At 49.6% G+C, this 22,912-nt stretch overlaps 1 protein-coding gene across 1 annotated transcript in view; it reads right to left on the bottom strand.

Moving 5' to 3' along the window:
- APBA2 (amyloid beta precursor protein binding family A member 2) overlaps positions 1-22,912 on the bottom strand; it is a 233,613-nt gene that overhangs the window by 19,890 nt on the left and 190,811 nt on the right. Inside the window, exons 7-9 of the mRNA XM_031668991.1 lie at positions 5,232-5,377; positions 4,142-4,177; positions 169-325 (exon numbers count right to left, since the gene is read on the bottom strand). Coding sequence (XP_031524851.1) covers positions 169-325; positions 4,142-4,177; positions 5,232-5,377 — 339 coding nt within the window. The remainder of the gene's footprint in view (positions 1-168; positions 326-4,141; positions 4,178-5,231; positions 5,378-22,912) is intronic.

The raw sequence follows: 22,912 nt of genomic DNA, 5'->3' as shown, positions 1-22,912 counted from the left end.
AAGACCCAGCAGGTCTTCCCACCCACCTCCCGCCTGCAGAGCCCTGGGGTGACGCCAGCACAACTGCTACCTGCTGTGCGCTCCTTGCTCCTCCTGCAGCCCGAGCTATGGGCTTTGGGTTGATGGGAGCAGAGGGCACAGGAGAGAAGCTGCTGAGAACCAGGGCCTATATCATGGGACAAGAAGGAGTTGAACTCAGGAGTTTACCTGATTTTGAACAACTGCCTTTAACGCTTACCTGCGTGTCTGCATTTAAAACCTTGATCCTCTGGGTGGAAATGAACAGGTCCACTTCCGTCAGTGTCTGGGCATCCCCCTCAGAATTCTAAGAAAAGACAGTGGATACTGTTAAAATCTAAAAACCAACTCGGAATAGAGGACATGCAAATAGCATGATGACAAAATGCTCAACATCCCTAATCACCAGATAAATCCAAATTAAAACCACAACAATATATCATTTGATATCCGTCGGAATGGCTTTTATCAAAAAGATAAAAAGCAGCATTGGCGTGGGGTGGAGGAAAGGGAACCCTGGTACACTGTGGGAGGGTGTGAATTAGTGCAGCTGCTGCGGAGAATAGTATGGCAGTTCCTCAAAAACTTCAAGCTACAACCACCCTGTGATCCAGCAATCCCATTGCTGGGCGTATTTCCAAAGGACGTGCAATCGGCATGTCTGGGAGACACCTGCACTCCCATGCTCACGGCAGCACCATCCACAGCAGCCAAGACATGGGATCAACCCAATGTCTATTCACGAGGAATGGATAAAGAAATGTGGCGGGCAGACACGCTGGAGGCCTCCTCAGCCTTCGCAAAGAAGAAGCCGTGTCATTTCCAACACATGGATGACCCCAGAGGACACGCTGTGCAGTGAAATCAGCCAGGCACAGAAAGACACATACTGCACGGTCTCGCTCAGGCGGAACCTACAAATGTCGCTCTCACAGTAGAAGTAGAGAGCGGCATGGTGGTTACCAGGGGCTGGGCAAAAGGAGTGAAGGGGCAAGTATTGGTCCACGGACACAGAGCTCCTGCTAGACAGGAGAAATGAGTTCCAGAGACCTATTGTGCATCGTGGTGACTACTGTTAAGAATATTTCATATTCTTAAAAATTGCTAAGATAATGAATGTAGTGTTCTCATTACAAAAATTATAACTATGTGATGTAATGCACATGTGAATTAGCTAGATGTAGCCATTTCACAATGTGTATATACTCCAAAATATTATGTTGTACATAGTAAATACAATTTTATCTGTCAATGTAAAAAGTAATAACTCGAAGGAAGGCTCAGCAATTTTATCCCGAGTCTACGTAGAAGGAAATGCTACTGGCCATCAGGAATCTGCCTGCACGCCACCGGCCGCGTCACCTAGCTAAGTGTGAGTTCTTGAGGCAGTCTGTAAGAGGCAACCAGGAGGGAGGAGGGTCGGCCGCCGGAGCTTGACCGAGATGGGGTGGGATGCCTGGGTCTGTCGCCACAGCCCCTCCTGTCAGTGGCAAGCACGGCCCCTCTGGCCAACCCCTGTGGAATTTATAGACTCAGGCTACATTTCCTGGATTTGGGATTCTAAGTATCCTTAAGAAATGGGGAAGACATTTTCAGAGGAGCTGAATGAAAATGTCAGCCTTTCCTTCTGATTTAAACAGTCACCATCATGTCCACCCCACAGCAGCCTTGGGGGACTGAGCCCTGGGGCTGGCCTAAGTGCTGTCCTCACAACGACACAGAGAAGCCAAGAGACGTGCCCCACAAATGGCCTCATTCATCACCTGTAGCCACTGTAGCATGCCTGCCATATGGCTGTGAGACAGGTTTCATGGGCTCTTCTGAGCTGAGTGAACTCTTCAGGGTCTGCCCCAAACTAGAATAGCCTTTCACTGATTTTTACATTTGTAAGAATCCTAATTACCACTGCACAGTGGCAATGAATTTCAAGTTCTATTAGTTTGCCCACCGAGGTGAATAATTCTCCATGGTCACTGGGGAGCCCAGGGTGGTCTATCTTCCATTTCAAAACGGCAAAAACTATGATTTAATTATTCACTAGAAAATCTGAAATAAGAAATCTCCCTGCTGACAATTCCTCAAGAATTCTGAGTTGTAGAGAGGCCCGGTATTGTCATAATAAAAGTGTATTTTAGCTCAATTTTCAAGGGAAAGGGTCTTGTGGGCTTTCTTTGCTTGTAACTCATTAGAAAGAGAAAGGGGCTGAAAGAAGTGCAGCTGACAATCTGCAGCCGTGGAGGAACTTTTTCTGTTTTTAAAAATTTGGTTACATTCAGCATCAGCATGCGTTTAAAGGTTATATTCATGGATTGTGGCTCAAAATCCTCTTGCTAAAAAGTAGGTCAAGCCAGAAGTAAGTGAGAAAAGTTGCAGGTGGACCTTGGCATTAGTGACAATTGTGGAGGAAACCTGAGGCTGGGATCCCTGGATGGGAGAAGAGGGGCAGCCTGAAGCCACCCAGGCTCGAGTGGAAACCATCAGTAACAGGGCAGGGAGAGGACACCCGTCATCCTCCTTGGCGGAAGAAGGGAGGGTGTCAACAGTACGGATCCTACAGACACCAGAGAACAGGCCACAGGGTGGGCCTGGGCACATCTGTGGATGGGGGGCATGACCTGCAGTCATCCGCACGGCTGTGGCCGGGCCAGGAAAGGGGCCTTCAACAATGACACTGAGCATCCCACTTTCCAAAAAGGAAGAACAAACCGTAATTCAATGTAGTCAGGCGGCCACCTGGCTGGCCGCAGAGGGCTTTCTGAGCTGGGTCTGCCTGTACCAACCCCTCCAGAGGCGGCAGTGACTCTGTAGGATTGCTGGACCTGCAAGTCCCAGAAGCCGGCTGCAGTCCGTACGGACTCCCTGCTCCAGCTGGACCAGGAGGCTGCAAGCGAGGGCCCCTCTTTTTTGGGAAAAGCACACCCCAACTGCAAGTCTGCAGTGTTTGGCACGTTCTGCCTTGCTCAGAGGAAATCAGCCTGGGAAGAGGAGCATGAACGCCATCGTTCCCTTGCTCCTGAGCAGAATCAAAGGAGACGCCACTGGGCAAGAAGTAGACATCCTAGGTGGACCAAAGTAGACGTCCTAGGCGGACCAAAGCCTCGCTGCAGAAGAGGGAGTCCCTATGTGGGGTCTTCTGGCCACAGTGCCAGACAATGGCATTACTTCAAAGCAGGGAGGGGGAACGAAATCTCCTGCTGTTTAAACAGAAGAAAACAGTGGGCAACAAGCCTTGTGACACCAACTATTTTGGTATTTTCTGTATGAGGCGGATTGGAAACGCTCTAGCATTTACTAAATGACCAGGTGACAAACAAATGACTCAATGTCAACCCATTTTTAAAAGTCTGCCAGTGTTTCAACACTTATTTTCGTGTTTTTCTTTCTTTCTTTTTTTCTTTAAAAGATAGGGTCTCACTCTGTCGCCCAGGCTGGAGTGCAGTGGTGCAAACACAGATCACTGCAGCCTCGACCTCCCAGGCTCAAGTGATCCTCCTACTTCAGCCTCCCAGGCAGCTGGGACTTCAGGCATGTGCCACCATGCCTGGCTAATTAAAAAAAAAAAAAATTGTGGAGACAGGGGTCTCACTGTGTTGCCCAGGCCAGTCTCAAACTCCTAGGCGCAAATGATCCTCCTGCCTCTGTCTCCCAAAGTGCTGGGATTACAGGTGTGAGCTACTGCACCCAGCCCAAAAACTCATTTCCAATAAAGAAAGCCCCACACGGGCAAAGTGTACTACTCACCCTCCTGACTTAGTAAATTAAGCGCAAGGAATCTTTAGCTATCAGAACAATTCAGTGATACTGCACAGGAGGCCCAGGCTCCAGCCCCACCACGCTGCCATATCAACTGAATGTCATATCAATTTAAAATGTCCACGTAAAACAGGAACATCGGAGATGCTAAGAAAGAGGAACTAATAAATCCTTCCAAAATGGGTGGTTAAAAAAATGAAGTGTCTGTGGTTTCATTTACAAACATCTAAGATTCACCCACCAAGGCACGAGGAAAACCTGCTTTGCAACATTATTTGGATCCCCAGGACAACCCCCCGGCCCCCACCGCCCAGGACAAGCCATGGGAACACAAGCAAACACTGTCCCAGGGCCTCAAGGCCCTACACACCGCTTTTTTCTTGATCTTAGCAGCCTTCTGCATCCTCTGAGAGCATGGAAGAGAAAATAAAAACAGGTTGGCACGGAGAGAAGGAAGGTGTGTGAGGTTATGCCACTCTGGTGGTTGACGCCCCCATACTCAGGCCTGGTGCCTGGCAAAGCCCAGCAGGGACGGGTGGACAGCCACTGCCCACTTCAAGCACACACATTGACCAAGAGAAGCCCATACAGGTGTCCCTGGAGTGCTAAAAATGACTGCCAACCACCCCATCTACGGAGGACAGGAAAGATGGCATCTGCCGGCAGGAAGGCAAGCTGAGCTCCAGGCAGCGGAGCAAGGCAAGTGTCTGGGGTGGGAGGGCCAGGCCTCTGCTGAGGGGCACTGGCCAGCAGGGCTCAGCACTGCCCTGGGTTACCTGGCTTCCTCCTGCCCACCCCGGATGGCCTCATGGTGCTCCTCTGCTTCTGTTAGAGAAGGTTGTATATGGTGAGGGCTGGGGAGGAGGCTGTCCCCATTTCTCACCCCTGGGCTGGTGGGCATCTGCAGATCTTGTCTTGCTCAGAGAGCTGAGACCTCAGATGGCTGCGCCCCCTTCCCCCGACCCCATTTAGTTTTGCTGATGTGGTCTCATCTTCCCCTTGCCCGGGCTCACCCAATGTTAAAAACCAGACAATCCAAAGAGCACTCAGAGCTACAAGCAGGTCAAAGTTTTTCTTGAGGTTCTGAATTTAAATAAAACGTGATATATTTTCCCCCCTTTCTGGAAGCACTCCGAGTGGCACTAAAAATACACGTACTGTGGAACTGGGATTTGGGACTGTTTTAGGACTAGAATGCTTTGGAACGATGATCTTCAAAGGTCATATTTCTGGGATTCCGTGGGCCTCCTGTTAAGGAGCTGGTTGCCTCTGCCCAGCCAGCTTCTTCCCCGCCAAGGCGCAAGCCTCCCTCAGCCTCGTCGGCACCTGGGCCACTCCTGCTCCGTGCCGAGGGCTGTGCAGTCAGAGCTGGAAAAGGGCCTAAGCCCCGCCACATTCCCTCCCACCAGTGCCCCCCAAAGTGTGTGGGCATCCCTGAGGGGCCCTGGAAGCACCTCTACCTTGACCCGGCTGACGGCCTCCTGCGCTTGCATCATTCTGATGTTTTTGGAAGGGTTCCGTTCTGACAGCAGCTGGGTGGACCCCAGGTAATTGGCAGCAAAGATGATCCCATCGATGAGGTCTTCTGGTTCACAGGGTCCTGGAACTGAAGGAGGGCACAGAGTCAGAGTCTTCCTAGAGGAGAAGTCCCCTGAACAAAGGGCTTGCATGCCTGGCCATAGCACAAGGAACACGGCAGCCAGGATGCAAAACAGAAGGGCCCAACCATCGCGATCTGCAGCCAGCCACGGGCGGCCGATCTCTTCCCTCACTGGCCCATGCTGCAAGTAACCGCACAAAATCAACGCGTGGGCCAGAAAACTCTGCACAAACGGTGTCAGGAGGACAACGCCAGGATTCCAGATGACTGTCACTCAAGGTGACAATCACAGGCTGCAAATCCAGAAGGTGTCACATCCCAAACACGACAGCACTTTCCATGCTTTGCCCACAGCCCCGGAACTCATGCTGGTGACCTGACTGTGCCCTGGGCTTCTCCTTGGCCGGTCCCTGTGCATCTGTCCCACGAGGCTCCTGCCTGTCTGTAGCCTCTCAGGACGCCCGTGTAGCTCCTCACACCCCTCACACCACAGGCCCAGGCTTGGCAACATCATGCTTGTTCCATCTGCTGCCCCTAGACCATCGTGGCCCAACAAACCTTCCTGCCAGCCACAATGGAAGGTTCTATCTCTGCAGTGCCCAAACACAGGAGCCACTACCCACATGAGGCTTTGAGCATTGGCACTGTGGCTCCTGCAGCTGAGGGACCGGACCGTTTTCTTGTATGTAATTTTAATTAATTGAAATATAAAGAGCCACATGTTAGAGCCATATCCAGCCGACCCCCAAGTCCTGTCCACGTTGCCCACAAACCAATCTTGAGTGGCTCCTACGCCAGACAGTAGGGCTCCAGCTAGGGGTGGACAAACCTCTCCTGTAAAGGGCGAGACAGTATGTGTTTTAGGCTTTGTGGTCTCCGTTGCAACCATTCACCATTGTACCTGAGGTGCAAAGGCAGCCGGTGACAATATATAACAGAGGAGGTGTGGCTGTGTGCCAAGAGAATTTTATATGCAAAATCAGGGGGACACGAGGATTTGCCACTGGGGCTGCAGTTAGCCGACCTCTGAGCTATCCTAGACCATGGCTGGGTTGTCCTCTCAGACCCATTTTGGCCACATCACCTGCCTTATCCCTCCTGACTGCCCACCTCCTGGCCAGAGCCCTTTTCATCGGGGATTTTGGCCCTGGCTTCCTGGCTCCCCTCCTGCTCCAGCTGGCCCCACCCTGAGTCCCTCCAGCATCATGGGCCCAGCCATCCTGCACTTCCCCAGCCCTCGCTGCCAGTAGCCTCCTAACCTCTTCCCTCCCTCAGCCAGCTGATCCCTGGTCTCACCTCTAACCCATTCCGTTAAAATCATTGACTGGCCCAGTTTGGGTGCCGCCATCCACCACCTCAACAACATCTGCCCAGTATCCGCAGCTCCCTGACCCCAGTCCTGTGCATCTGCCCCCAGTCCTGTGCATCTGCCCCCAGTCCTGTGCGTCTGCCCCCGGTCCTGTGGGGCAGGCAAGGTCTGCCCCCTCGGGTCCTGTGGGTGTCTGCCCTCGGTCCTGTGTATCTGCCCCCAGTCCTGTGTATCTGCCTCAGTCCTGTGGGGACGCCTGCCCCCCAGTCCTGTGTGTGTCTGCCTCAGTCCTGTGCGTCTGCCCCCAGGAGTTCAGCAACTCTCCAACCTGTTTTCTCTGGACCTGAGGCTGGAAAAAGCTGCCCAAGAGGGCAAATGAGCACGGTAAATGGCTGTAAATTCCTGACCCCAAATGCCCCCAAACACCCTCACAACTCTCATCTGTCTCTCTGGGGAGCTCAGCCTCTTCCTCCGTGCAAGAGCTACTCCAGACTCCTCCACTGCCTCAAACTCCGGGCTGCCCCTCCCTCGCCTGTCGCCAGACAGACCAGGGAGTTTTGCCTCGTGCTTCAAAGGCCACTTGGCCTCTTGCTTTCTGGGCAGTGTGTCTGGTGTGCTCCCTTGGGCCGAGGATACCTGTGCCTCCTGCTGTGTCTCCTCACAGGACCGCTCTATCCCTCCCCTGTGCACCTGAGTCCTGTCAATGGTGTCCTCCCACGGCTTTTAACTATCCTCCAGTCACCCCTTGCTCTGGAGCTGATAAACCTCCTTCCAGCTGGGCAGGGTTGCAGGCACCAATGTGGGGGACTGCGGGATTCAGGGGTGACACCAGGGGAGGAACCCCCGCCCACCTGTCCCTCAGAGGGTTCACTGGGGCCTGTCACCAGGAGAATCAGAGGCAGCCCCACAGAGGGAACAGGATCCAGCTATCCCAATGCAGCACCCCCACCCTACCCTGAGGCTTCTTCAGAGTGAAGGATGCACGTCTGCCCAGCTGGGAGGCTTGGACAGCATGTATGACAGCCTTGGCTGCCACAGGCTCGCCAGACCTCCCCTGTGCTCCCTTTTATGGCATCCGGCTGTGGGGCTGGGAAGGCTCCCGGCGCCTGCGGTAGGCCCGTTTCTACTACCTCACACCACCTTGCCATCCCCAGTGAGCATGGCTCAACAGGCACCCCCCAGTGAAGCCCCAGTCTCCCAGCGGCGCCCAATGCAGTGGCTCTCACTGACCACAAGATGGCATCACTTTGTTCTGCAGGAAAGCTCTGGTTCTTCCAGGCGCCCCAGGTACCCCAGCCTCACAGCCCCAGCAGGTGACCAGGGCCTTGGGCAAGTGTCCTTATGTCCTCTGTGGCGGGGGCTGCCTGGCACCCTGTTGGCCCCAGGCCCTGGGGAGGCTGGGAGGCCAGCCTTCCCTTTGGAATCTGACTCCTACCTTCCCAGGCACTGCCCCCTGGCTTCTCCCTCGCCAGCCCCCAGGGTGGCCCTGGTCAGCGCACCAGACCCTTCCAAGGTTCACATTTCCGTGTCAACCCATGTCCTCGAGTAGATTTAGGGAAGACTGGCCTCGTCTCCCCCTGAAGTGAGCATCACCAGCTCTGGGGCCCATCTGGGCACAGGCTCCTGAGGGTGAAGGGTACCCCATCCCAGGCAGGGGGTCACCGCTGGCACCCAGGATGCCTGCTTCCAGGACGAGGCCAGTGAAGCAGTCAAGGGCCTTGCTGCAACTCCAGCCACCACCCACCTCTGCGGGGGGGCCTTCCACGCCTGCCTCGCTCTTCTGTTCAGTGGGAAACAGTCGAGCCCACGGTGGCCCGAGCCTCCTGCCTTCCACTCACATGCATCATGGGAGGAGAACCCAGACCCAGAGAAGAGTCCAATGGGGGCGGCACGGTGCAGGGCGTATACCACATTCACAGGCACGGCTCTCGACATCCGCAGGAAACGCAGAACCCAAATCCAACAGCTTCACTAGAAAATGAAAGCAGCTAGCCCCACATGTTTGGGTAGAAATTGCTGTTATTTTGCTCAAGTCTTGCACTGACCCTAAGCTGAGACCACCAGAGGGAGACAAAATGACAAGAAAATGAAGATACAGGTTTAAGGATCTTGTCTCCCCAGAGAGTGACTTCTCCTTTTCACACTGTATATCTCACTCACATAGGCGTATGCACAGTGTATCTGCACAGTCTGGAGAAGAATAAGGTGCTCCAGGTTCTCCCCTGCCAGAAGAAGCCTCTGTTTGAAACACCGCTTAGGAAAACCCTAGGCCCTCTGGACAGGGAAGGGGATGGGAGTTCCACAGCTTCAAGCCTGAGGGTCTCCACTCCTGCCACCTTTGGAGAAAATTACCCTGAACATGGGTGGTGGACAGAGGCTTCTAAGGCACCAGTGTGGCCTCAGGGGGTCTCATGAGCTCCAACACTTGTCCCTGCATCTCCTGGGGGTCTGGGAGGGGATGGCTGAGTGGAGCTGGATCACAGGTGTACGTGGGAGTGTTAGGGGTGCATCCACAAGGCTTGCTGCTCTCTGCAAAGGCAGGGAGTCTTGGAGTGCAGCCCTCACGTCCAACACACCAGACCTCTGTGCAACAATGGCACAGTTCCACCCAGTCCTCAACCACCCCGTGACCTCTGTGCAACAATGATACAGTTCCACCCAGTCCTCAACCACCCCGTGACCCCTGTGCAACAATGGTACAGTTCCACCCAGTCCTCAACCACCCCGTGACCCCTGTGCAACAATGGTGCAGTTCCACCCAGTCCTCAACCACCCCAGGACCTCTGTGAAACAACGGTACAGTTCCACCCAGTCCTCAACCACCCCAGGACCTCTGTGCAACAATGGTACAGTTCCACCCGGTCCTCAACCACCCCAGGACCTCTGTGCAACAACGGTACAGTTCCACCCGGTCCTCAACCACCCCAGGACCTCTGTGCAACAATGGTACAGTTCCACCCGGTCCTCAACCACCGACCTCTGTGCAACAACGGTACAGTTCCACCCAGTCCTCAACCACCGACCTCTGTGCAACAATGGTCCAGTTCCACCCGGTCCTCAACCATCCCGGGACCTCTGTGCAACAATGGTACAGTTCCAGCCGGTCCTCAACCACCCCATGAACCAATCTCAGGGTCCCCATTTTACAAATAAGGACCATCTAAGTGGGTCATGGCTGCACCCAACTTCATTGTCATGAGTTCAGGGGCTCAGCATTTCTGAACCCACTGTGTGAAGACCGGTGTCAAGACAGAAACATGGAGCTCACAGGCTACACAGTGAGGCTGACAGCAGTCCCACAGCCACAGAACAAATGCATCGGGATGGGCCGTGGTGAATGCTGGGAAGGGAGGCTATGGCCCTGGGAAGGAAGGGACGGGGGAGCCTGCTCTGATGAGGAATTTGGGGGTGGCTGCCATTTAAGCTGAGGTCTGGAGGAGGAGAAGGAATCAACAAGCCACAGGCAAAAGGAGGAGAAAGCTTTCCAGGCTGAGGTGGGAGCAGGTGAAAGGCCCTAGGGTGCAGAGACAATGGCACCTTAGAAGAGCTATAGGATGTCTGGACTGGAAGCCCAGGGGGTGGGCCAGCAGCTGAGACAAGTCTAGGGTAGGGGGAAGCGCTGGCCAGATGTGAGGACCCTGGGGCCACAGGTGACAGGCCATAAGGACTGTCACTCCAGGGTATCCATCAGGGAAGTGGCCCAACTACTCCTTTAGAAATGAACTCTGGCAGAGGGGCAGGCAGCAGAGAGGAAGAAGGGAGAGCAGCTGAGAGGCTACTGTCGCCATCCCGGCACGTGAGTGGCAATGATGGTGTGCACCAGGGTGATGATGGAGATGGAGAAAGAGCAACAGATGGGGATTTAGGGGTCCGTCAACAGGACGGGAAGTTGGACTGGAGTCTGAAAGAGGATGAGGAGGCTAGACAATGGTTGCACAGCTCGATGGAGAGACCTGCCCCTCACTGAGAAGGGGTGCCTGGGAGAGGACTGAGCTTGGGTTGGGGACTCCAGGCAAGTTTACTGGCAGGAGCCTGGATGCTCAGTAGGTGGCTGGACTCAGGAGTCCTGGTTAGAAAACAGGTTTGGGAATGAACCATCTGCAGGTGCCAAGTGAAGCTGCAGGCACGGATGAGTCTGCAAGGGAAGGTCATGGGCAAGGGGGCAGGATGCAGCCTCAGGACTCTGCTCTGCTAAATACCAGGAAAAGAAGGGGCTTAGAAAGGGAGACCTGCCCGCCTGCACCCATGCTAGCAGGAGGTCAACTACAAGGAGACCTCGTGTATTGGGCACAGTGTCAAGGAAGTCAGCTGTGACCTCAAAGAGCTGTTTCAGAAAAGGCGGGGCAGGAGCCAGAGAGGGGCTGAGAGGTGCAGGGGAGGTGCAGGCAACGAGGCAGCCACTCCCAGATTCCTGTTGTGAAGGAAAAGGGGCAGGTAGAGTGGGGGGTGTGGATAGACGCAGGGTGGGGCAGATGTGGTCAAAAGCCAGTGGAGGGGCGAGTGATAGGGACAGGAGACAAACGACATCGGATCGTGTGCGGTTCCAAAGTGCAGATGGGACCTGGCCTCAACTGGGAGGAGGGGCTGCAGCTGTAATGGGGCAGGACAGGACTGGGAGAGGCGAGCCACCAGATCAGCAGGAGAGCCTGCCCCTGGAGTGCCCCCTGGGTCTGGACTGGGGAGAGGAGGCAGGAGTGGGTGAGCATCACAGTTGTGTAACTGGCATCTCAAGTGAGACCTGCTGCTGCCGAGCTAAGGTGTGGCCTCCAGGCCTGACTCTCCGCTACTGCCAGGGCCTGTGCTTCAAGAAGCCCCCATAGAAGGTGACCCTATAAGGCTGATATGAAAGAGAAGACACCATTTGAAAACCACACCTATGGACATTCACCAGGGAGAGGCCACACCTGGGCCTGCAGCACAGGCTTTGTCACTGATAAAAGAGATTTGGGGGTTCCACGGTGTCGAACTTGAGACTCCCAGTGAACAAGAGTAAGTCACTTGGCTGATAGGAGGAAGAGAAGCCACAACAGAGAGTCAGGGAAGGAAGGTCAAAGCCAAGCTCAAGACGATGCAGAATTGCCCAAGACAGATCCTAACCCTTGCAGCTGGGAGGATGACTTCCCAAAAAAAGCACAATAAATAATTTGTTTTTAATGGCAAAAACAGGAAAAAGCATACGCATAGGCGCTTCACTGCAGCAGCACTATCTGTAATAGCAAAACCCTGGAAACTGCCCAAATGCTCCTGAATAGGAGACATCTATCCGCACAGTAGAGTTCTACAGAATATCCTCTCCATGCTCCTGTGAACAGCACAGAGCTGTGGCATCACCGCCAGGGTGTAGTGTGAAGTGAAGAAAGCAAGATGGACATGCAGGGCTCTACTCCACTACCATTTACCTAAGAAAGGGGAAGATATGCTTACAATAAAAATAGGTAAAATGCTCAAAATGGTCACCTACACAAAGGAAGAAACTGGGAGGTGGGGGGACAAATAGGGGAAGAAACTGACCTCTCTGCATACACCCTATGTTGTTTATTTGAATTTCATACCATGTAAGTATTTTATATAATTACAAAACAAAATTAAATGGAAAAAGCAAATTCCAAATAAGAGAAAAATGAAATAAATGAATCTAAAAGTGTATCCAGTTGTGATCTATTCCAAAATATTTTAAAACACAGTCGTCTGACTGTACATCCCTTGTGCGATGTATTCTAAAGACAAAAGTAAATGCAAATAAATTGTAATCTGTATCTACAATCATGTGTTCTTGGCAGTGTTGGTATTGTTACTCTGAGACTGTTGTAAGGTTAACGGAATAAAACCAATGCAAAATTATGCCGGTGTCCTTGAGAACAGGAATTTGGGGCACAGGAGAAAGAAACTACAAATGTTAGAACCTATAAACCTGACAAAGTATCATTAGGAATCATGACGTTATTTTATCTTAAAAAAATATGCTGTGTATTAGTTATTGTTGGCTGCATAACCAATAACTCGGAAATTTAGTGGCTTAAAACAACAACCATGGATTCTCTGAGAGTTTCTGTGGATCGGGAATCTGTGTGTGGCTTAGCTGGGTGACTGTGGCTCAGGACCTCTCATGTGTCACAGGCAGCGAGGTACTGAGTGGTGCTGCAGCCATCTGAACACCTGAAGAGGGGTCACCCACTTCCAAGTTCTCTTACCAGGCCATTGGCCAGAGACAACAGTCCTGTGCCACGTGGGCCTCTGGATGGGGTAACTGCCAACCACACCAGGCTAGCTTGGTTCCTTCAGAGGGAACAAGTAAGAGAGAACAAGAAAGGGCAAGTTGAGAGAGAAGCCACATCTCTTTTTAACCTGATCTGGGAAGCCATATCCCATCACTTCTGCCAGATTCTATTCAATAGAAGCCGTCAATGGGTCCATCCCCCACACGAGGGGAGGGCAGGACTCACGGCCATGAACACCAGGAGGTGGGGGCCCCTGGGGGCCATTTAGGAGGCTGCCTTCCACACAGACATATACACTCTCACCAAATCTACAGCAATGAGCAACCGTACTACCCAGATTACAGTCTCTAAATGTTATTCCACAGGGCTCCTGGGAGAAAGAACCAACTGGCCAGACCTGGGGCAAGAAATATTTAAGATGATTCTGGAATACACGAGAAAGGAAGGAAACAATCAAAGACTACTGGGTTTACATTGATGGGACTCAGAAAACAACCTAAAGAAGCTCCTATTGGCCATAGAAAACTTGAGCACCAATAAGCATGGTAACAACACAGAAAACACACCAACTGTGCTAACAACAACATACACAACCTCATACCAACTGTGCTAACAACAACATACACAACCTCACACCAACTGTGCTAACAACAACATACACAACCTCACACCAACTGTGCTAACAACAACATACACAACCTCACCGGTTGTCTTTTAAAAGCTGTTGGGGAAACTCATTAATTTTTTTTTTTTTTTTTTTTTTTTTGAGATGGAGTCTTGCTCTGTCACCCAGGCTGGAGTGCAGTGGCACGATTTCAGCTCACTGCAAGCTCTGCCTCCCAGGTTCACGCCATTCTCCTGTCTCAGCCTCCCAAGCAGCTGGGATGACAGGTGCCCGCCACCACACCTGGCTAATTTTTTATTTTTAGTAGAGACAGGGTTTCACCATGTTAGCCAGGATGGTCTCGAACTCCTGACCTCGTGATCTGCTCATCTCAGCCTCCCAAAGTGCTGGGATTACAGGCGTGACCCACTGCGCCTGGACAGCTCATTAATTTTTAAATTTTTCAGTAAAGAGAAGAAATCAAGCATTTAATCTGCTTTTCTTATAAGAACCATATTCAGGGTAACCAAATACTTGAGGGAAAGTTTCTCTACATAGAATTCCAGCTAACTAATAAAGAAGAAATGATGAAATTAGAACACTACCATTTGGCAACTTCTAATCAATTACTAGATCTAGACAATGATCATCAATGGTTGCTAATATCACCAAAAAAGAGATGACCAGATATCATGTGCCTCCCAATAGAACGACACAGTAATATGTATGAAAGATTTTGCCCAAACAACCAAACTGAATCTGATCAAGCCTCTATGTCTAAAAACAACCACTATTTTACAGGACACAGAGAATAGAGGAACACATTAAACAGCACCATGAAGATGCAATCAGCAAAATCCACACTGCAAGAAACGCTACAGGATAAATGACAGATTCTTCCACAATAACACCAACAAAAATTTGTAAGACAGAAAAAAGAGATGGATGGACCACCTATAAGAGATGTAAGAGAATTATGAAATGCATTGACCAATCTCAATCGATAGATTTTGTTTGGATCCCCATTCAAACAGCGCCCTTAAACTGGGAAAATGCAAACACAAACGAATATTTAACGGTATAAACAAATATTAACTTTATTTTAGTTGTGATAACGGCATTGAAATTATCTTTTAAAACAGAATTCCTATATTTTAGAGACACAATATGAAATATTTAAAGAGGCTATGATGTAAGAGCTGAGATTTGCTTTAGAATAATCTGGGAAAGAGTCAGGGTATAGATTAAATACCACTAGCCATGAATGGGTAAATACTGAAGCTATTTTTTCATATGCTTGATATTTTTATGAGAAAATTAAAAGTATAGATCTCTCAAAAAGGTGTTGTTTTTAGGAAGCCATATCCTACTATTATGTAAAATTGTTACTGCTGTTCTACCCAATCTGATTAGGCAATAAGAAGTAATAGAAAACAAGAAAGGAAGCGGCAAAAATCATTCTTGTTTGCAGATGGTATGATTGCATGCCAGGAAAAGCTCAAGAAAACAACTAAAAATCTATTTTTTAAAAATAAGAGAATTCACTAAGGCAATGGTTTCAAATTTAATACATAAAAATCGATAGCTTTCTTTGTACCTACAAACAGCAACATGTTGAAAAATAATGAAATGAAAGTCGGCATTTAGAAAAACAATAAAACGGATAAAACGACAAGGAGCAGACAAGATATGTGTTGAATTTTTATGAAAAACTTTATTGATGAAAATAAATGAGCTTGAATAAATGGAAAGATAAATCCTTTGCTGCCTAGAAAGACTATGTTGTAAAGCTGACATTTTTTCCCCTAAATGGACAGACTTTAAGCATGCCTAATAAAAATACCAGTAAGAGTTTATAGTGGGCCGGGTGCGGTGGCTCACGCCTGTAATCCCGTGGGCAGATCACCTGAAGTCAGGAGTTCGAGACCAGCCTGACCAACATGGTGAAACCCTGTCTATACTAAAAATACAAAAATTAGTCAGGCGTGGTGGCGCACCCCTGTAATCCCAGCTACTCAGGAGGCTGAGACAGGAGAATCGCTTGAACCCAGAAGGTGAAGGTTGCAGTGAGCCAAGATCGCACCATTGCACTCCAGCCTGGGCGACACAGTGAGACTGTCTCAAAACAAAACAAAACAAAACAAACAAAAGAGTTTGCAGTGAATAACTAGACAAGCTGGTTTTAAAGCTCCTATGGAAAAATAAAAGTGCAAAAATATCCAGGAAAAAAATCTGAAATGGAATGATGATGGCAAGGTCTGAAAGTAGCCCTACCAGGTAATAAAATGCACCATAAATCCCCAGTAAATAAAGCAGCCTGGGTCTGGAACCTGAATGGACCATCCCTGTAACACATCCAGAAACAAACCAAGACCCACGTGATGATTTGGGTATGGTAAAGGCAGCATTTCAAACCTGCAAGGGAAAGATTCCTTGGATAGCTCTGGCATAACTGGCTAGCTATTGGGCAAAACGCCTAAAACGTAACTTTTCCTGTATCCATGCACCAAGATAAATTCCAGATAAATCAATTATTTAAATAATTTAAAATAATATCAAAGTTCTGGAAGACAGCTTTTTATTTATTTGTTTATGTTTTGAGATGGTGTCTCACTCTATTGCCCAGGCTGGAGCCCAGTGGCACGATCTCAGCTCATTGCAACCTCTGCCTCCCAGATTCAAGCAATTTTCCTGACTCAGCCTCCCAAGTAGCTGGGATTACAGGCACGCGCTGCTGCGCCCAGCTTATTTTTTGTACTGTTAGTAGAGACGGAGTTTCGCCATGTTGCCCAAGCTGGTCTTGAACTCCTGACCTCAGGTGACCTGCCCACCTCCCAAAGTGCTGGGATTACAGGCGTGAGCCACTGCACCCGGCCGACAACTTTATGTTTAAAAATAATCTTAGGAGTGTGATGGTCACACTAACCCCAAAAACTCAGTAAGCTCAAAGGAAAAAGACTGATATATTTGACTAAATGACATGTTTAGCAAAGTAAAAAGCATGCCAAAAGAAGAAGAAGAAAAGAATGGTAAGCTTGGTTAAACTTTTACAATACAAACCAAAGGATTCATTTGCTTTATATGTAAAGAATAACACAAATCAAGAATAATAAGAAACACCCAAATTCTGAATTGCCAGGGGCTGAGAGGTGGGAAAATGGGGAGATATTGGCCAAACGGTACAAACTTTCAGTTATGAGATGAGTAAGTTCTGGGGATCCAGTGTGTAGCACGATGTCTGTAGTTAATAATCCTGTATTGTATACTAGTAATCTGTTAAGACAATCGATCTGAAGTGTTCTCACCACACACACAAAAAGGTAGCTATGTGAAGTGATGGCTATGTTAATGCACTTGACTGTGGTAATCATTTCACCATGTAACTTATATTGTATGACTTAAACATACAAAACTTATTTGTCAATTATACACCAATAAAGCTGGGGGTGAAAATCTAACAGAGGAATGAGCACAGGAAACAAATAGGCAGTGCATTGAAAAGAAAAACCACTTATGAACATATGAAATAGTGTTTGGCTTCACTTATTATGAAAGACACATGAAATTAACAAGACACCTCTTTGTACCCATCAGCCTGGAGCTTATATCAAACAGCTGGTCATGCAGCGTTGGTGACGGTGTGGGAACCTCATACACCAACTCTCATACATAACCAAAAGCAGGGTACACTGACCCCCTTGGGAAGGCATTCTGCCCAGGTCTATCAGAGTTGGTATGCTCCTGGCCTGTACCCCTGCCATAGCCAGGAACTGCCTCTATAAAAGAACCCACACCCAAACACAAAGGCATAGCCACAAGGCTGTTCATGGCTGCACTGACTGGAAATCTCCTAACAATCGGTCCAAGGGGGCTGGTTAACAGCCCATCCCACATCCACTAAACGGATCCTGTGCTGCCACTTAAATAATCAGACGGACCTATTGCTGTTCCTAAGATATAGCAAGAAATGAAAAAGCTAAGTACAGATCCATGTGGCCAGTGCAATGTCTATTTAAGGAAAACGGCCTATGGATAAGCTGATAAGGGTCTAAGAAATTCACAAGAAATTTAAGTGGCTTCCACTATACAGAAGGACTAGGGATCTGGGATGTACAGGCAGAACAAGAGGTACCGTGGGGATTTCTCATTTTTAACTCCTGCAGCTCTTGGTCTGACACAAGCACTATTCTGAGAAATCTTTAACTACTTCTACTAGTGAATAGAAGTTCGTATTTGAAAACATGACTAATCCCTGTTCCTGCTGACTGCATGTAGTACTGGAGAAACATGATCTTGTTTGTAAAACAAGGAAGGTCATCTGGGTTTTCATAACCCCTCTCTAGAATGCACCACCTCCCTTCTGGTCCCACAGGGTGACCTTCCTCCTGTCCATCCCCCACCCAAATACGCCAAAGAGGAGGAGGTGGGAGATGTCTTCACTTTGAAAGTCTTATCTAAACAGGTTCACCCCAATTGCCTTTTTTTTTTTGAGATGGAGTCTTGCTCTGTCACCCAGGCTGGAGTGCAGGGGTGCCATCTCGGCTCACTGCAAGCTCCTCCTCCCGGGTTCACGCCATTCTCCTGCCTCAGCCTCCCAAGTAGCTGGGACTACAGGCGCCTGCCACCTCGCCCGGCTAGTTTTTTGTATTTTTAGTAGAGACGGGGTTTCACCGTGTTAGCCGGGACGATCTCGATCTCCTGACTTCGTGATCCGCCCGCCTCGGCCTCCCAAAGTGCTGGGATTACAGGCGTGAGCCACCGCTCCCGGCCCCAATTGCCTTTTAAGAGCAAACTAAGTCGCAGATCCCATCTGCCCACTGTATGAAACCAGCAAAGCGGCTTTACCACTGTGAGGACCCCTGAGAGAAGGAAGGGGTGACAGGTGAGCTCAGCTCCAGGTCTCGGGAACGTAATTTCTATGCCTTCCACATGAGCCGCATGGAGCTGGAGAAGTTGATGAGCTACAGACAGGCTGTAAAGGACCCCAGGACTCTGAGGCCTGGCAGCATTTTGGCATGAGTCTCAAGATGCTGTTGGGGTGGTGGGTTTCAAAACATCCTCTTTGAGCTTTGGTTGTTAGATTAGGAGAACAAAGTACAAAAAGCAAAGTAAGATTTACCAGTCTTTGTGATTTTGTACTGAAGCTGCCACTGTTAGGCCCCATTGCTTGGGACTAGCACCAGCCTTTTGGTTTTAATGAGCAAATGTTTACCTTTACAGAAAAGCTGGTTGTTCACATATACTCATCCAGAGGCAGTGACCCTCTAAGCAGCTTGGGCTAGAGCTGCTGCCAGCCACTGCATCCTGCAGGAGGGGACATCCTGAGGGTGGCTTTCAGATTCCTCCCCACGGGAGAGGCAGTGCATCCCCTGTGCCATCCGTACTTTCACAAGGAGGTTTTCTCTGCAGTGCTAACCTGCCCAGTCTGAGAGGGTCGCTAGACCCCGAGAACTTTCCACAGACAGTGATCGTGGCAGGCCCTTCCTCACGATGCCTCTGCTGAGAGAAGGCTGTGATCCTGAGACTGACAGGGGCCAGCAGCTCTGGCATCTGGAACGTTCCCCTCCACTGAACTCTCTGGCACTTGCATGGTAGGTCTTCTCTAAGTGAAGGCTCTTCCTCACCCACTCTGTGCTGAGGGTCGCCAGGAAGTGCAGTGTGAAGGTGATGAGCTCAGATTCCAGACTGGTTTGAATCCTGGCTCTGCCACTTGCTACCTGGTGACTTTCGGCCCAGGATTCACTCTCCCTGAGCTGTGGATACAGGGATTGTTGAGTTGATACACTTAAAACACTTAGATCTGGGCCTGGCTCAAAGCAAGCACCTGATAGGTCTTACCAATCCCTGGTATATGAAGGCATGGTGGGTAAGGAGGAATCACCTCGGCTAAGAGTTTATGTGTCAAGCACCAAGACGTGGGTCCAAGTCCAGGCTCTGTCCCCCACATAGCCACGGGACCGCACACAAGTGACTGTAGCCTCACTGTGCATCAGTTTTCTAACCTATAGTATGGGGGAAAGTACTTACTGCTCATGTGGTGGTGACCAGGCGACATGAAATAGAGAGATGCCACACAGCGCAGGGAGTGGGACACCAAGCTCTAATGAGGGTTCAGATGGTATCATTTTGTTACTATTATTTTATTTCTCATTATCAATAATTATCTGATATGAAGTAAGGCATAAGCTGAGACCAAATACTCATGAATCCTCCAGGAACATTTCCCTCCAGGGCAATTTCTCAGACACAAACGGGTTGGAGGAGCTGCTCCTCCCTTACACAGAGGCTTCCCAGGAACTCACACGCTCAGCCTCAGCACCGGACGCGCCAGGAGGCTGGAAGGGCCCACAGCGGGATGGGGAGTGGTGGCAGGCACCCAGGGCTGATTCCAGACCTGCCCTGCCTTCATGAAAGGCCCAGGATTTGATCTGGCCCACACTAACATCTGAGAGGCTGGTCATGTGACACAGCTCTGGCCACAAAGAAATAAGCAGTGTGCTGAAGAGGCTTCTGGGTCTGTTAAGTAAGGTTCAACGAGCTATTCAGAGGTACGCAGCGTCCTAGGGCTCAGCTAGACACAGGGCTGTCTACTTCAGGGTAATAAGGCAGATGTCAGTTTGCCTCCTGGACTCTCCGGTGGGAGTCCGCGCTGCACCCACACAGCTAGTCTCATGGGCCCCTGGATGGGTCAGCTGCAAAGGTACAAAACTCCCACCAAGAAGGGCACATGGAATCCATCTGGTCTAAGAGTCTTATGCTCCCAGCAGCCAGTATCTCTCACAATCACTCCATGGGTGGGGCATAGCTTCCAGGGTCACCCTCAAGAGACATGCCCAGTCACAAAAGTTACCACTGTGGGAAGCTCAAAGCCCTGGATGCCCTGTCCCCCAAGCATTAGAATTTTTCCATCTAGATACAGTTTATCAAAAAGAGTCACCTCACCATAAGCAATGTTGCCTGGAGACGTAGCTGACACGCTGCCTTTCAGGTTACCCAGGCACACTACGAAAGGGAACAGACGGTCTGATTCTCATGCAGAGAAGTCATCACCACTTAACCCACAGAAAACCTTTGCTTCCCTACTGTCAAGAGGAGGACGTCCAGCTGGTGTGGACTTCAGCCCTTCTCCTTTTGTCTTCCTGCCTAGAAGCAGCAATGGCTGGGGCTGCTCACACACTGTGTGACGATGAGGTGACAAGCCTGAAGAGGAGGTCAAGAGACGCAGCGGTGCCGATCCTTACATCACTGAGCCATTGAACCGGCGGCCTCTTGCCCTGGACTTTGTTTTTTTTTTTTTTTTTGAGACAGTCTTGTTTGTCGCCCAGGCTGGGAGTGCAGGCACGATCTTGGCTCTCACACTGTGTCCCACCTCCCCGGTTCAAGTGGATTCTCCTGCCTCAGCCTCCCAAGTAGCTGGGACTACAGGCACACGTCACCATGCCTGGCTAATTTCTGTATTTTTAGTAGAGATGGGGTTTCACCACATTGGTCAGGCCGGTCTTGAACTCTTGACCTTTTGATCCACCCACCTCTGCCTCCCAAAGTGCTGGGATTACAGGCATGAGCCACCACGCCCAGCCCTGGACTTCTTTATGTAACACACACTCCTCCTATTTGTGCAAGCTAATGTTAGGTGGGGATTTTGATACTTGTACCCAAATGCATTCAAACTGATAAAGGTGTTTAATTTGGAGAAGCTTTTCCCAAATTCATTATATTCTAGGGTTCTGCATCACCATTATGATGATCTCTTCCTGTTGCTGAGTAAGATTTTTGGTCCATAAAGGCCTCACTGAATATAAATGCTGTAATAGTAAGGGATGTTCTTTTGCTTACGTTTTCTATATTTTCATAACAATCAAAGGGATTCTCTCCTACAGAAGAAACTATAAATTCAGGTTTTCCACATTGGTTCCAGTTGGTCACAGCAGTTTTAGCCCATCTGAATTGGTTTAAGGCATCCGGCCTTGTTTGGATTTGCTTTGGAACAGTCTGAGTGGTGCAGGGAACCAAGTCTTCTGGGATGCCAGGAGCTAGAGTCAGAGGTACCCCAGGCATCCCTCGCAATCCCACCCCCTGCAGATATGAGATTGGTTCAAGGGCCGGGGAATTTAATGTCTAAATCACCTCCTAGTGTGAGAGTTCTGTCCAGATGACACCATGATACACTGAAAAGTGAGCTTCTTGGATCCATGAGACCCTGCCTCACCGCAGCAGTGTGACTGGCAATCCCACCCTGGCTTCCGCCCGCCAAGGAAAATGGCACAGTGATGTACTGCATTCTCCCTGCTCATCAGGGGCCAGCTCCTACACACCAGGAACCCAATCAAACCCTACGAGCGGGAATGCGGGGAGTGTGGTCTCTTCCAGGAATCATCATAACCTGCTGTGGCCTGAAGAAAACCAGTATGAGCCCGCTTGAACCAGATAAAATGTACCTAAAACCACATGTAAACTGCTGGGCAAAACCCATCTGAGCCTATCTGAATTGGTCAAAATGGAACCAAGTCTATCTGAATTGTGTGATATTAATTCTGATGGTTTAAAACAGATTTTCACCCAATCTGAGCAGCATTAAGCCAGCTATAACAGTCGAAATTGATTTGAGCCAGTTAATCCAGTTTCAACCAACTGGAACTGGTTTAGCCTGGTTCAAACTAGTCCTCTAAAGGCAAATTTGGGGGCTTCAGTTCCCCAGGCTTTAGTTGTTTGCTAAAAAAAGAAAAGCAGTATGGGAAGGGCTGAAAGTCATTTATTTCTGAAGACTAATTTACCTTGCTCCCATAAATATTTATAAGAATTAATTACCAGCTTATTGAAAGGATTAATGAAATTCACATTGTTTATTATAACGCATTAGCAGGCGCAGGAAACATCCTCCTGGCAAAGAGAGAACTTCTACTGAAAAAGCCCTTTCCTCTGAGGTTGGAGCACTAGAAGCAAACCCAGGGGATCTCCTACAGGAGCCCCACAAGGTCTCCGGATGCTCAGCTCCATCAAAGCCAGGCAGGTGTGCTCCCCATCCCCAAGAGTGACACAGAACATATTGACCAGTTTCATTCTTTATCGAATGTTGAAATGCACTATTAACCCCCTCAAAAAGGGTGGAACGGTAAAGAAAAACAAAGGATCTTAAAAAAAAAAAAAAGCCTGAATTTGAATGCCACCCTCATCAGAAGTGTTAGCTATAACCAACTGCTTATAAAGACACATCTCAATCTATTCAGTCATCAGTGTTGTCTGTGATGCAATTACCAAGGGCGTAATTAAAGGAGACAGTCTACCTTTCCTTGTATCAAAGCAGGCAGATCAGCTGGACCTCCCCTCCCCACTAAGTGGGCCTACACAGTGTTCAAACAGCCAATGGCCAAGCACCTTGCTGGTAGGTAGGCACCCTTTGTAAACAAGCT

The sequence above is a fragment of the Papio anubis genome, chromosome 7, assembly GCF_008728515.1.
Source record: "Papio anubis isolate 15944 chromosome 7, Panubis1.0, whole genome shotgun sequence".
Taxonomy (NCBI): domain Eukaryota; kingdom Metazoa; phylum Chordata; class Mammalia; order Primates; family Cercopithecidae; genus Papio; species Papio anubis.
The sequence above is the reverse complement of the archived record's forward strand: the minus strand, read 5'-3'. Positions and strand labels throughout refer to the sequence as shown.